At 46.1% G+C, this 13,603-nt stretch overlaps 1 protein-coding gene across 1 annotated transcript in view; it reads right to left on the bottom strand.

The window, feature by feature from the left end:
- Nucleotides 1-13,603, bottom strand: part of LRPPRC (leucine rich pentatricopeptide repeat containing) — a 132,063-nt gene that overhangs the window by 34,120 nt on the left and 84,340 nt on the right. Inside the window, exon 25 of the mRNA XM_015410155.1 lies at nt 11,218-11,308. Within this exon, the coding sequence (XP_015265641.1) occupies nt 11,218-11,308 (91 nt within the window). The remainder of the gene's footprint in view (nt 1-11,217; nt 11,309-13,603) is intronic.

Here is a 13,603-nt window from a genome sequence, read left to right as displayed (position 1 = left end):
GGAGGGCGGGGTATAAATCGAATTAAATAAATAAAATAAAATAAATAAACTATTCCTGAGTGCAATCTCATTGTTTTTTAAAAAATCTTTCAGCTGGTTAGTGAGTTGAAGGCTCTTACACTATATTTTTGAACAAATGTGTAAAAACAATTTGTTCAGAATGACATGTTAACAGCAGAGCATCTACTATGCATTAATTTTTAACTTGCATTTTGCTCTGAGGTCTTTTAGCTGGATATCAGATACTTTTAGCTGGAACTTGGTTTCTGCTGTAGAAATGTGACACATGATGTTAACATGCAATTATCAAAAAGTCAATCCTTTGTAGTTTTTACAATGTAAGGAGGTTTGACTTATCACCTTGCTACCCTAAACCTTCTCTCACAAGGACTATGATTACTCATTTGAATAAACTATCATACCAAGTTAAATAATGCTGAAGTCTGCATCTTTCTTGCACGAGGAATAAACCCTAAAGCAACTACCAACAAGTTGCACTTTTTCGTCAGGTCTTGCAACTATTCAACCAATGAAGACAGGATTTGAGAAAGTCTCTACCAATAATAAAGCCCCATCTCTTTGTAGAACACTGAGGGGCTAGAATGACTCCCATACTAGGGGTGGGATACATACACATACAGTCCACATGCTGCCAGAGAATATCCCTAGCAGCTGCAACCAGTATAAAACATGCACCCAAAGCTGGCCAGAGGTACGTTACAAGAGGCTAGTTTCTCTCATGTGCTTTCTTGTAAGGCCTGATTTAAACATGATATTGGCAGAGGCACCTGTGGGACTTTGCAGCAATGCTGCTTTACTCAGATGACAGTCCAGTTAAAATGAAATGTTGTGAGATGAAAAACCCTACGGAAGACTGCTTTTGCCTCACCAATGTCACATATTAATCAAGCCTATTGCCAGGTTTACACATGCAGGAGAATGCAAATATAAAACTAAACACATTGGGAGGAAAAATTTCCCTCTGTCTTGCTGTGCTGCCTTTCTGTTTGGAGAAAGTTATTAGCATTATGAAATATGACCCTCCTCTAGTCTAACATGGCACAGTTCATTCTAACACCCATTCTCTTGTGTGTGTTATCTGTTTGGCCTCTTGGTTTTCAAATCTGGTGGGGGACTTGGAGAATGCTCTATGTCCTCCCTCAGAAGGATCCTTTCAAGGTCCATTCCCATCCTCTTGGCAGTGAGAGGTGCCTACCCTCTAGTCATTCATGTGTAACTGCCCGCAGAAGAAGACACATCCTCATTAGCCTGTAAACAACATGTAGGACACAAGTTTCTTTAAAAATGATTTTATGTTTGTACTCGGCTGCACTCCTACATTTGTACACAGAGGGGAAAATTCAATTTAGTGACTCTAATACACAGAAATAGCTACAGAAGCAGCATAGTGCCAGTCCATGCAACAACTTTAATAGGTGGCTTAGAAGGGTTACACATAGGTAAATGTGTGTGTTTCTTTTTTGTCTTAATATGGCAAAGCTGCAAACCTTTCTATTTATTTGAGGAGATGGAATTGGTTGTGCATTTTCTTGCTGACTGAAGAATTTGTACCCGAGAGTTTGATAAAAGTTATCTACTTAGATTTCTCCTCTCAGCAGACATGCTGTCAGTGTGAGTAACCAATTGGAGGGAGACAGGATGCTGCTGGGAATGAAGAAGACTCCCTCCTACTGAACGAAGATTGTTTTTTTGAGCCTAGTTGCTTTATTATGGTGAACCAGGATTTGTAAAGCAAAAATGCACTTTATTTTTCTACCACTGTGGCTGTTGAGAAAATGAAATGCAATACAAAAAAATGAATAATGGATACAGTAAGCCCTTTCTCTACTGAACATTCCTTTTTGACAACAAAAGAGGAGGATGCTCTTTCATTTGCAAACAACCTACTTGCATGTTTTTTTCAAGAGAGGTAAAGGAGTCCAAAACCCAATTATCCTAAATATAGTTACAGACAGCCATGTCTTTTGTAGCAAAAAAACCCAGGTTGCTTACTTGTAACTGATGATCTTCCAGTGGTCATCTGTGCAGTACCACACATGGGTTGGGCGCCTGTGCATGAACTCAACCAGAGAACTTCTAGAGCTTTGCCTCAGAAACCTTTTGGCGGGCTCTCTTCCCGCCCTGGGGAGAAGGCATGTACTGTGCATGCCTGGAGCGGGGGAGAGAGCCGCCTCCTACTCAGTTCCTTTGACCGCTACTGGTAAGTCCCATCAAGCCAAAGAAAGGTGAACAGGAGATGCCAGCAGTGGGGAAGGCTGGGTGGGATTGTGGTACTGCACAGATGACCACTCGAAGCAACCTGTTTATCTTCATCGTGGTCCCTGTGCAGTCCCACACATGGGTGATTACAAGAGCTAAACCAGTTGAAGGAGGGAGCTGGCAATTGCAAAAAACACAAAGAAAACTGGTTAAGACACAGCATCATCAGTGAGAAAAAACACTCAAGGGTCCTACCTGGAGATGCAGCAGGGTCAAGCAAAAAGAGATCACAGCACTGACTGGCCGAATGCAGCATCCCATCGAGCTCGGACATCGAGTGCATAGTGGGTCATGAAGGTCGATGCCGAGGACCACGTAGCAGCTGCACAGATGTCCTCTAGTGGAACACCAGCCAGGAAAGTGGTGGATTTCGATACCGCCCGTGTGGAATGGGCAGTGACACAGGTAGGAACGGGTTGACGTGCAAGCTCATAGCAAAGGACTATGGTGGAGGTCACCCATTTAGACAAGCATTGAGAGGAGATTGGCTCCCCCACATGAGGGAGGCCATAGGCAAGGAACAGCCGAGGAGATTTACGTATAGTCTGAGTCCTATGTAAATAAAAAGAGAGCACTCTGCGCACATCGAGGCAGTGGAGGGCTCTCTGCGGAGCATCAGTCAGATTTGGAAAGAAAGAAGGTAAGACAGATGACTGGGACAGGTGAAAAGCAGAAACGACTTTAGGCAGGAAAGAAGGATCTAGTCTAAGGACAACCTTCTCCCTATAATTGTATAGGGGGGGATCAGCCCAAAAGGCAGCTAGTTCCCCTACTCTGCGTACAGTAGTAATCGCTATAAGGAAGGCCGTCTTCCAGGAGAGCAACCTGAGATCGACCGTAGCCATGGGCTCCAACAGCTTGGACATAAGTTGAGTGAGAACGAGTGACAGACTCCATGAAGGCACCAAAGGCTTCCTAGGGGGACAGAGTCGGAGGAGACCTTTAAGGAACGACTTTGTAAGACGGTGGGAAAAGACTGTGGAACCCTGTATCAAGGGATGGTAGGCGGAGATGGCCGCTAAATGAACCTTTAATGACTAGTATGCAAGGCCATTATTTTTTAATGAGACGACGTAGGAAAAAAATCTCACGAAGAGACAACTGCACGGGATTGAAGGAGTGATCAGAGGCATACGACTGGAACCTCTTCCACTTCAAACAGTAAATGGCACAGGTACAGGGCTTCCTGGCATTCAGGAGGACTTCAGACACTTCAGGCGGGAAGTCTAGTGCAAGATCTTCCAGGCCGTCAATCTGAAGAAGCCTGGATCAGAGTGCAGGATCCTTCCTTGAGCCCGAGAGAGGCGATCGGGGACGACAGGCATCGGCCAGAATGTCCGGTTGGAGAGACGAAGGAGGTGCAGAAACCAGACTTGGTGCAGCCACCATGGAGTGACAAGGATGCACGATCAAGGAGATCAAGGGGAACGGAGGGAAGAAGTAGAATAGGGTTCCCTCCAGGTGTGGAGAAAGGCATCTCCTAGCGACTGAGCAGATGGCGGACCGCAGCTGAAAAAGAGGCAACACCGGGCATTGTCTGCAGTTGCAAAGCCATCGACTACAGGGCGACCGAACTCGAGAAAGACAGGTTTCAGGTATCGAAGGGGGATGGACCATTCGTTGTCCAACAAGGGGAATGCACAGAATGTGTATCGCGGAAAGCGTAATGGAATGGCGTAGGCACCAGCTCCAGAGATCGATGGCTGACTGGCAAAGACGAAGAGAGGTAGTCCCACCCTGCTTGTTTATGTTGTAAATGGTGGTGGTGTTCTCAGAGGAAATCCGAATAATTCGGCCTCAAAGCACCGGGAGGAAAGAGCAGAGAGTGAGATGAACCGCATGCAGCTCCAGGACATTGATATGAAGGGAGGCCTCGCAACGAGACCAGGTCCCCTGCGCTGAAAGGATTCCACACTGAGCTCCCCAACCCCAGAAGGATGCATCGGTGGAGATCAACACTTGCGGAAGAGGATGCCGAAAGGGCATGCCGGAGAGCAGGTGCTGAGGATGAGACCACCAGACGAGGGAGTCGATGACAAGGGGTGGGATTGACAGGATTTTGTGCCACGGACTGCTGAGAGGGTCGAAGGCATGGAGAAGCCACAGTTGGAGGGGACGTATCTTCAACCTGGCATGATGGACGATGAAGACAGTAGACGCAAAGTGCCCCAGGAGGATCGGGGTGTGTGTGATAAAGTGAGGTAGGTTGGGAGGAAAACAAACTCTATGGCGTACCCAACCCGTAGGATGGTAAGGACCCAGAAATTGGTGGAAATTGCTTCTCACGTTGGCAGAAAAGGGGAAGAGTCGGGTCCAGATGGGAGGGGTGTACGACGGAGAAGATGGCAGTCGATCGAAGCAGTCAAATGGACTGCTTGGGCTGCTGGGGTTTTTAGAAGCCTGTTGGTCGTGGCGGCCACGAGAAGCCAGTCGTCGATATAGGGATACAGGGCAATCCCATGACGATGGAGGTCTGCATCCACCACAGCCATCAGCTCGGTAAAAACCCTTGGGGCAGTGCAGAGTCCGAACGGGAGGACCCGGTATTGGTAGAGTGTGTTGCCGACAGCGAAATGCAGGAATTTTCAATGTTGGGGACGGATAGTGACGTGAAAATACACGTCCTGGAGATCGACAGACCCGAAAGGGCATGCCGGAGAGCAGGTGCTGAGGATGAGACCACCAGACGAGGGAGTCGATGACAAGGGGTGGGATTGACAGGATTTTGTGCCACGGACTGCTGAGAGGGTCGAAGGCATGGAGAAGCCACAGTTGGAGGGGACGTATCTTCAACCTGGCATGATGGACGATGAAGACAGTAGACGCAAAGTGCCCCAGGAGGATCGGGGTGTGTGTGATAAAGTGAGGTAGGTTGGGAGGAAAACAAACTCTATGGCGTACCCAACCCGTAGGATGGTAAGGACCCAGAAATTGGTGGAAATTGCTTCTCACGTTGGCAGAAAAGGGGAAGAGTCGGGTCCAGATGGGAGGGGTGTACGACGGAGAAGATGGCAGTCGATCGAAGCAGTCAAATGGACTGCTTGGGCTGCTGGGGTTTTTAGAAGCCTGTTGGTGCACCCTATTCGAGTGACGGGAGTCATAGGGCCTTTTTCTCCATTGGGAGGTGGGCGCGGGAGATGGCTGGCGCCTTGCATAATACGGCTTCCAGGAACAGTACCGACGTCAAGGCGTCGAGGTCAAGACACCCAGGTTCCGAGCCTGCTTCCGACTATCACCAACGGCTTTCAAGGCTTCGTCAGTGGTGGAGTGGAAGAGACCTTCACCATCGAACGGGAGGTCCTCAATCCGAAATTTCACATTGGGCTGTAAAGAGGTACCCTCTTAGCCAAGCGTGACGACGGAGGGTGATGGAGGAAACAAGGACCTTTGAGGAGCAAGTGACAGCATGACGGACTGAATTGATCTGCTGTTTTGAGATCGTACAAATTTCCGACAAAGCCACTGACAACGTGGGACGGTGTTCCTCTGGAACAAACTCCCAAGACAGGACGTACTGCATTAGCCACATTAAAAGCATAAGCCAACAGGTATGACAGGTAGGTCTCAATACGAAGGTTCATAGAGGCGAAGGAATACATCCTCTTTGCGATAGCATCGACCTTGCAACCCTCTCGATTGGGAGGCGCCGAGTGGTTGGGCAGATTGCTTCGATTTCGAGGAAGAATGTACCACCACCTAATTCGGCAGAGAAACTTCCCCGAATTCTCTTGGACTTTATAGAGAGCTTTGTATCATCTGGAGACCGGGGGAATCGAAGCCGGATGGACCCACGACTCTTTAAGGGCACAAAGGTCGACCGGCAACAGAGGGAGGAACATAGAAGGCAGGATGTCAGCCTGAACCAGCTTGTGAACAACATCGGTAACAGCAGGGGACTCAGTGGAACCCTGGACTTGAAGCGCAGAGGCCATCCTGGTCACCAGTTCCAAATAAGCTTTCGGGCCCTCAGTGGGGGAAATAGAACCCGAGTGCCGAGGCTCATCATCGATGTGCGGAACATCGAGCTCTGGGTCTCCCGAGTCCGAGTTGTCAGAGATCGACATGGGGGACGACGATCTCAGTGGTTGAGTGAGATCAGCCGGTATTTGGTCATCAGCAAGGGGATGAAGCTGAGGTTCTGAGGGAGAACACTTCGGGGGATCCCTAGGTCTCGAGAGCTCAGGAGGCTGGTCAGGAGCCACAGAGCGTGTCGAAGTCACGGATCAAGAACGTCTGGCGTGATCTGGAATGTGTCAATGCTCAGTACGTTCAGAGTGATGTAGCCGAACACAGTGGTGCTGCTGAGGAGTATGAGACCTCGGATAGTAGTAAGGATAATACACAGGCTGATGTAGTTCATCGGGAGACCAGTATTGGTCGTCAGAAGGTGATCCCGAGGGGGAAGGCGATGGACGACGAATGAGATGCTTTCGATCGTATCGAGAGCGAGAATGGCGGTCGACAGAATGCTCCTTGCCCTCCAAATCGTGGATCAGGGTACGGGAGTGTGGAGATGGAGATTGAGAGTCCTGGTGAGACGAAAGGATCAGGGTACGTGAGTTAGGCTCGGGGTCTTCGGACGAGGACTCACCCTCTGTAAAGGGGGCGGCCACCCCGAAAAGTTCATACAAACTGAGGATTAGAAAAGAGAAGAATAAATAGTGGCTGAAGGACTCTGATTTGTGCCTGAAAATTCTGAAATATTTTGGGATGCTCCGGGGGTTTCTTTAAGCAGTTAAATTAATAATTAAGAGAAAATTAATCTAGCATAACCGACTATGTTCATTGTTTTATTAGCTTTAAAAAAGTAACATTGAGTTAAGCTGATGTATTTATCTCCTACTCTTGGGTTTTTAGTTATTAGTGGGTCTTTTTTCTTTTTCCCTTAGATGTAGTTCCCCTTCCCATATTTTCGGCTGTAGTTTGTAGTGTGTAAAAAAATCAATTAAAAATTCCCCTTAGGGGGACCCAAAAAAAAAAAAAAGAGTCCCGGTGAGATGACAAGTCGGGAGGTGATCTCGTGGACTGACCCAGCAGAATAAGGCCAGATGCTAAAGAGAGCATAGGTGGTGGTCTCGGAGGCCGCAAAGTGGACTTGTGGGACACAACAGCCACAGCAGGAGTCAATGTTAAACCAGTGATGACGACCGGGTTGACAGCCGAAGTCAAAGCCAATGTCGAGGGCTTGACTTTCTGACGGAGTCTTATCCTCAGGCCGTTTAGGTTTTAGCTTTGGTGCCTTCAGAGCCCCATCCAATCTTTGAGGGACAGAAGAATGAGAAGCGGCCGAAGACATCGCAGGGGGCAAAGCTGCCTCTAAAAGCACAGCCCTAAGCCGAGCCTCCCTATTACGTCTAGCTTGCCTATTAAAACTAGTGCAATGGACGCAGTTATCGACCCTATGGGATTCCCCCAGACAAAAAAGACAAAAATTGTGACCATCGTTTGAAGGTATCTTAGCTGGGCAACGACGACACACTTTTAAAAACTTTGTTTTGCCCAAACAACTCTCCTCCCCACCCACCAAATGGAAGGGGGGGAGGAAGAAAGAAAGAAAGTGAAGAAAAAAGGTCTGTTTTGTTGTTGTTTTTAGAAATAGAGGGGAAAGAAGAGCGAAGCAAAGAAACAAAGACCGAAGAAGGCAGACAAACAAATATACTCAGCTGAGGCAAAATACGGAGAGCAACAGAAACGAGGTGTAAACATGCAGGCGGTCGAAGAAGAACTGAGTGGGAGGCGGCTCTCTCCCCTACCCCACTCCAGGCATGCGCAGAACGTGCCTGTTCCGCAGGGCGGGAAGAGAGCCTGTCAAAAGGTTTCTGAGGCAAAGCTCAAGAAGTTTCTCCGGTCGAGGTCGTGCGCAGGCGCCCAACCCATGTGTGGTACTGCACCGAGACCACGACGAAGATCAATGGAATTTCAAAAACTAGAAATATATTGTGGTATAAGCTTTTGTGGACTACAGACGTCTCTGTCAGATTCACAAAGTGATATCTGCAGTTGACAAACATCAACGGGCACAAATATGTCCCAGAAATATAATGGGTAGCAGTGGAGGAGACATTTCTACGCAGACATTTATTGGGCTCAGAAATATTTTCATACAGACTTACTGCTAGTCCTTGTATTTCATGGCCATTTGGCACATCATGCTTCTGTTGAAATGGACTCACTACCCAGGTAAGATGCACCACTCAACCATAGCTGGGTGACAAGGAGAACTTCTATGCTCCTGCCTTCTCTTCATGGTTTCTTGCAGGCTATTCCTCCACTACCAGGTTTTTCCTATATTATCTGAATGGGCAAACATTGATCAATGCTAGCCTTCAAATCACAAATTGCAAACCGAACTTCAATCTGAACCATGGCCTGAGCTGGCATTAGCCACAGTCTGCCAATCATGGTGAAAATCAGGCAGCGAAGGAGGTAGCTTGTCCATAAATGAGAAATGGAAGGGTGTGAGCTGCAGAGCATAATGAGATGCCAAAAACCATAGTTTCATGTGATGTCTGAACTTCAAGCATCATAAGACTTTGTGTTGTTTTTCCTAAATACATACTTTTCCCTTCAAAGATGATGTTATGTTTGTGAAAACTGGAACATTCAAATGTACAAGTGTACTTAAAATGCATTAATCCAACTGATTTATATATGGGTTACTCTTATCAAGAATTAAGAAATAAAGACAAAGGCCACAGAAGTATGAAAAGAAGAGCTGTATAAGCATAAAGAAATTCTTTTTTGTGACTAGTTGCAGCTCCTAGCAGAGCTTCCTAATGAGAATAGGGCTTTTTAAAAAAAAATCCCCAAGAGTTTGGGAATGTATAATAGGGTGCTTGACATTTTCTTTGAACTGAAGACCCCCATCCCATGCTGTGTCTAAATGTTTTTGAAAGAAGCACAAGCCCATAGCTCTCACAGGCACAGGGAGTGCTGTTCTGTGGATCTCAGGCTATATACTTTTGAACCTATCAGGAGGGTTTCTTAGAAGAAGCAGTTTGCAGAAAGTGTGGATAAGTTAAGTAGGCTTTAGAAACCTGACATCTCTGCAAAAATTCTCTCCCCCACCTCTTCCCAATTCAGATCCTGCAGTCACCCAGTGCTAAGAAGTTCTCATTTTTCCAGCATTGTCATCTAATGCTTAACAGGTTGCCCACATACTGGTTACATTATGAAAGGCTTTGGAGATATTCACTTGGAGACTGAAAAAGTATTTGGCTATCTTCTATTGAAAACAATTATGTATGTAGCAAAGAGGAACATCTTTTCAAATTCTTTTGTAGACAGAAAAACAAGACAGCACTTCAAAGTAAAGAGAGAAATTACACAGAGATTCTTGAATTTCTGAGACATGGTTTAGTAGTACACAATGATGGGAAATGGCAACGTTCTTTAAAGAACTCCTCAAGAGATAAATACCACCTATGCAGAAGCAAATAGGTGGTTTACAAAAACCTTCAATTATCGTTCAACCAAAGTAAGCCAACGGCAGAATGTTTCCTTATTCAAGTTAACACTCTAAAACTGAAAGAAACTAACTGGTAAATGGGAATACAGCTCAAGCACAATGAATAACATTTCACCTATGGCTATGGGGCTGAACAAAATGCACAGATGACATCCCAAGTGCTTTATGAATAAATATGCCGGAATAATGGCCAGACAACACGTGAAGGAAACGCTTTCTAGATGTCTTTCAACTAGAGAGCCAATTGAGCTTGCAGTGGGGAAAAGAGGGGGGAAATACTCAACATGGACAGCAGGGTGAAAGCAAAGGCCACAACTCTTAACAACAAGCAATGTGGCACATATGAGTCTGTAGACTGACAGCTAGAGGGCAGGACATGAAGCATGATACCCAGCAGCTTGGCCACCAGGTAACTATCAGAAAAAGGATGACTTACAGCAGGGACTGTGACTGTCAATTTTTATAATCCACTGCTGATGTTGACCCTTCTCAGCAGCAAGATGATTTGAGTCGCCATTTCCCCCCAAGATTTAAGGGTGCCCCCACATGAAGCACAGTAAGTGCCAGACTAAAAGGAAGTGGAGAAACGTTTATCCTAGATTCACACATCTGTCAAAATACATATTAACTATCTGACACCAGTTATGTCCCCCCCCCCAAGTTAAAACACTCAGACTTCTTAATGATACAAGCTTTTTCAATATATTTCAAGTGGGCAGTGCTATGTTGCTACACTCATCCCGTCTTCCAAATCCAATGTACTTCTGCAACCACAGATTTGAGTACAGCTAAGCCCAGGAATTTATGGTCCTTGGAGACCTATCCTGAAGAGCTATGCCAATTCTCTTTCTTTGTTTCTCAAACTAAAACCTACAGCTGCTATACTTGCACCCTCTTCCACCAAAAATATCATATCCCTAAAATGAGAGAAGTAAGCATTTTTAGAAATGAGGAACAGAACAATTTGCCATACAGTTCTGAAAAATCTGCCATTGTAGTCCTGAGACCATGCCAAAAGTCCTGAGAATGTGCCAAGTTTTGCCATCAGCCAACGGATGCCCTATGCATTCCGATTACTATTAGCATAGTATGGATAATCATAGATGGCCCCATACACTAACTGTAAAAATCATTTAGTCTTTCTGCTTCTCTGGCTCTCTCTTTTTCATGCACCTGCCACAGCGTACAAATGTTCAGGACAGTAGCTGTGTTAGACTGTTGCAAGAACTGATTCTCTGCAGTAAAAATTTTATTCTATCATCAAGTTTCACCTCCTACATCAAATGTAACAACCCACATAGTGAAGACTGAGATCCATAGGGCAGAAGTGAACATTGTGGGTTGCACGGATTTTGTCTCAATTACTATTGGGAGTGCAAACCATTGTACTCTGGACATAGGTAAGCCTAGCTTGAGAGTTTCCCACTGATAAACACCAGAATAAAACAACAAACCATGCACAGACTTACTGCATAATTTTAACTGACAGTAATACATCTCATCTCTATCACACTCAAACAGCTTTTGAGTCAATTCCACCATGCTCTCCATGGCTTCAACCTTTAACAAGAGAAAGAAAATATACCATAGTTATAAACCATTTCAATGCAATATCAAGAGTATTTTATTATGTGGGCTTTTTTTTTTACAGTCATGCAGATTTGCTATGCCACAGAGTTATGTCCCACAGGACTTGGGGAAGGAAGGGGTCAGAAGCAACTACAAATCGTAGATAGTAAAAGCCTTCTCAGTAGGTAGCAGAGAAAAAGGCAGCAGCTGCTGCGTCTCTTCTCTCATGGTCAAGGGAGTATAATAAATTCTGCCTTCGCTTCTTAGCCTTTATTTGTATCTGAAGCAACTCATGAAAGCTCATACCCTGCCACAAATTTTGTTAGTCTTTAAGGTGCTACTGGACTCTTTTTAGCCTTCATTTGTAGTTAACTGTGACCCCATTCTCTCCCCCCCGCCAATCTATGGCACATGCAGAAAATTTAGGGAAAGGACAAGTGTGGACCTCCCTGCTGAGGTTCCTTTATCAAGTTCCCTTTGGGGAAGGTAGGACAAATGCTCTCCTCCCCACTGAGCTCATGCTACAAGTCCATGAGTATTCATCAGAGGGGGAAATGGATGCTTGCTGTTGAAGAGAAGGCAAGTGAATTTATGGTATTCTTTGGAATATAATCTAGTGATAGGGAATCTTAGCCAAAACTTTGTGCCAGTGAACTATCTTTACTCTCTAGAATTCCCCAAATATCGCAGAGCTTTCACCTTGCCTACTTTAACTGCCTACCTTCAGAGCTACAGTAAGGGAGATATTTACACATTCCCTACCCCCAGCGTCTGTGTTCCTGCCAACTGAATGCAATCAAAACAGTGGAACATGTGTTATTATATTGCCTAATTTACAAAGGCATTTGTTCCACAAATTTCACACCTGTTCTATCTAAGTTCCCAGGAAGATGTGATAAATTCTATACATATCTCCTTCTTGGCGAGCTAATGAGACCACCTCTAATGGGACCACCTCTAAAGACCATAGCAAATTCTGTGTTGAGGCTTTGGCCATAAGAAAGCAGATATTCCAAATATTTTAATAACTTTTTATCTATAATCAGTTATACCTATAGGGCTATGAATTTTAATCCCTGTATATTAATTTTATATTTGCATGTGAACTGTGCTTGTAAACTGCTTGGCTGATCTTTGATCATAATAAATGATGATGATGGAATATAATCTCAAAGACAGGAAACTGACCCTCCACCCTGCAGTTTCAGACCACTGCCAACTGGAGATGCATTTAAATTTATTTATTTATTACATTTATATCCTGCCCTCCCCAAACGGGCTCAGGGCAGCTAACAGAAGAGGCATATGCCATAATTCAACAACTAAAAACAGAATAAAACAATAAATCACAAACAAAGTGCCGGTGCTCTAGAGGATAAGCTCTTATCAGTCCAAGATGGGGTTCCATTAACCAGCATAACCCATCAGCATAAGTTCCGGATAGTACTGTCGTCCTTTCATAACCAGTTCTTCAGTTCGTCTGGTCGTCTTGCCAGGGCCAGCTCACATCCTGGTAGAATCCACCGTCAAAGATGGAAACTCGGTGGTGGTACAGTAGCGGTGGCAGCTCCTATGTGAAAGCCTGGCAGAAGAGCTCCGTCTTACAGGCCCTGTGGAACTGCATAAGGTCCCGCAGGGCCCGGATCTCCTCTGGGAGCTCATTCCACCAGATAGGAGCCGCCACCGAAAAGGCCCCGGCCCTGGTTGCAGCCAACTTGATGTCCTTGGGGCCTGGAATTACCAAAAGATGTTGCGCCCCTGACCGTAGTGCTCTTGGGGGAACATATGGGGAAAGGCAGTCCCTTAGGTAAGCTGGACCCTGGCCATCAAGGGCTTTATAATAGGTAAGAACCAGCACTTTGAAGCGAATCCGGTACGCTATAGGTAGCCAGTGCAGCGCCTTCAGCACCGACTGGACGTGGCCCCACCTAGTGAGACCCATCAACAGCCTAGCTGCCGCATTCTGCACTAGCTGCAGCTTCCGGATTTGCGACAGAGGCAGCCCCATGTAGAGAGCATTACAGTAGTCCAGCCTCGAGGTGACCATCGCATGGATCACTGTGGCCAAGTCATCGCGGTCAAGGAAGGGAACCAACTGCCGTGCCAGCCGAAGATGGTAAAAGGCTGACTTGACAGTGGCTGCCACCTGGGCCTCCATCGTTAAAGATGAGTCCAGAAGCGCTCCCAGACTCCTAACCCTCGACACCGGCACCAGAGGAGCCCCATCGAAGGCCGAGAGGGGGAGCCCCAACCCCAAACCGACCCGACTTAGGCCCAAGACCTCAG

The sequence above is a fragment of the Gekko japonicus genome, unplaced genomic scaffold (genome assembly GCF_001447785.1).
Source record: "Gekko japonicus isolate JY-2015 unplaced genomic scaffold, Gekko_japonicus_V1.1 scaffold681, whole genome shotgun sequence".
In the NCBI taxonomy this organism is placed as follows: domain Eukaryota; kingdom Metazoa; phylum Chordata; class Lepidosauria; order Squamata; family Gekkonidae; genus Gekko; species Gekko japonicus.
The sequence above is the reverse complement of the archived record's forward strand: the minus strand, read 5'-3'. Positions and strand labels throughout refer to the sequence as shown.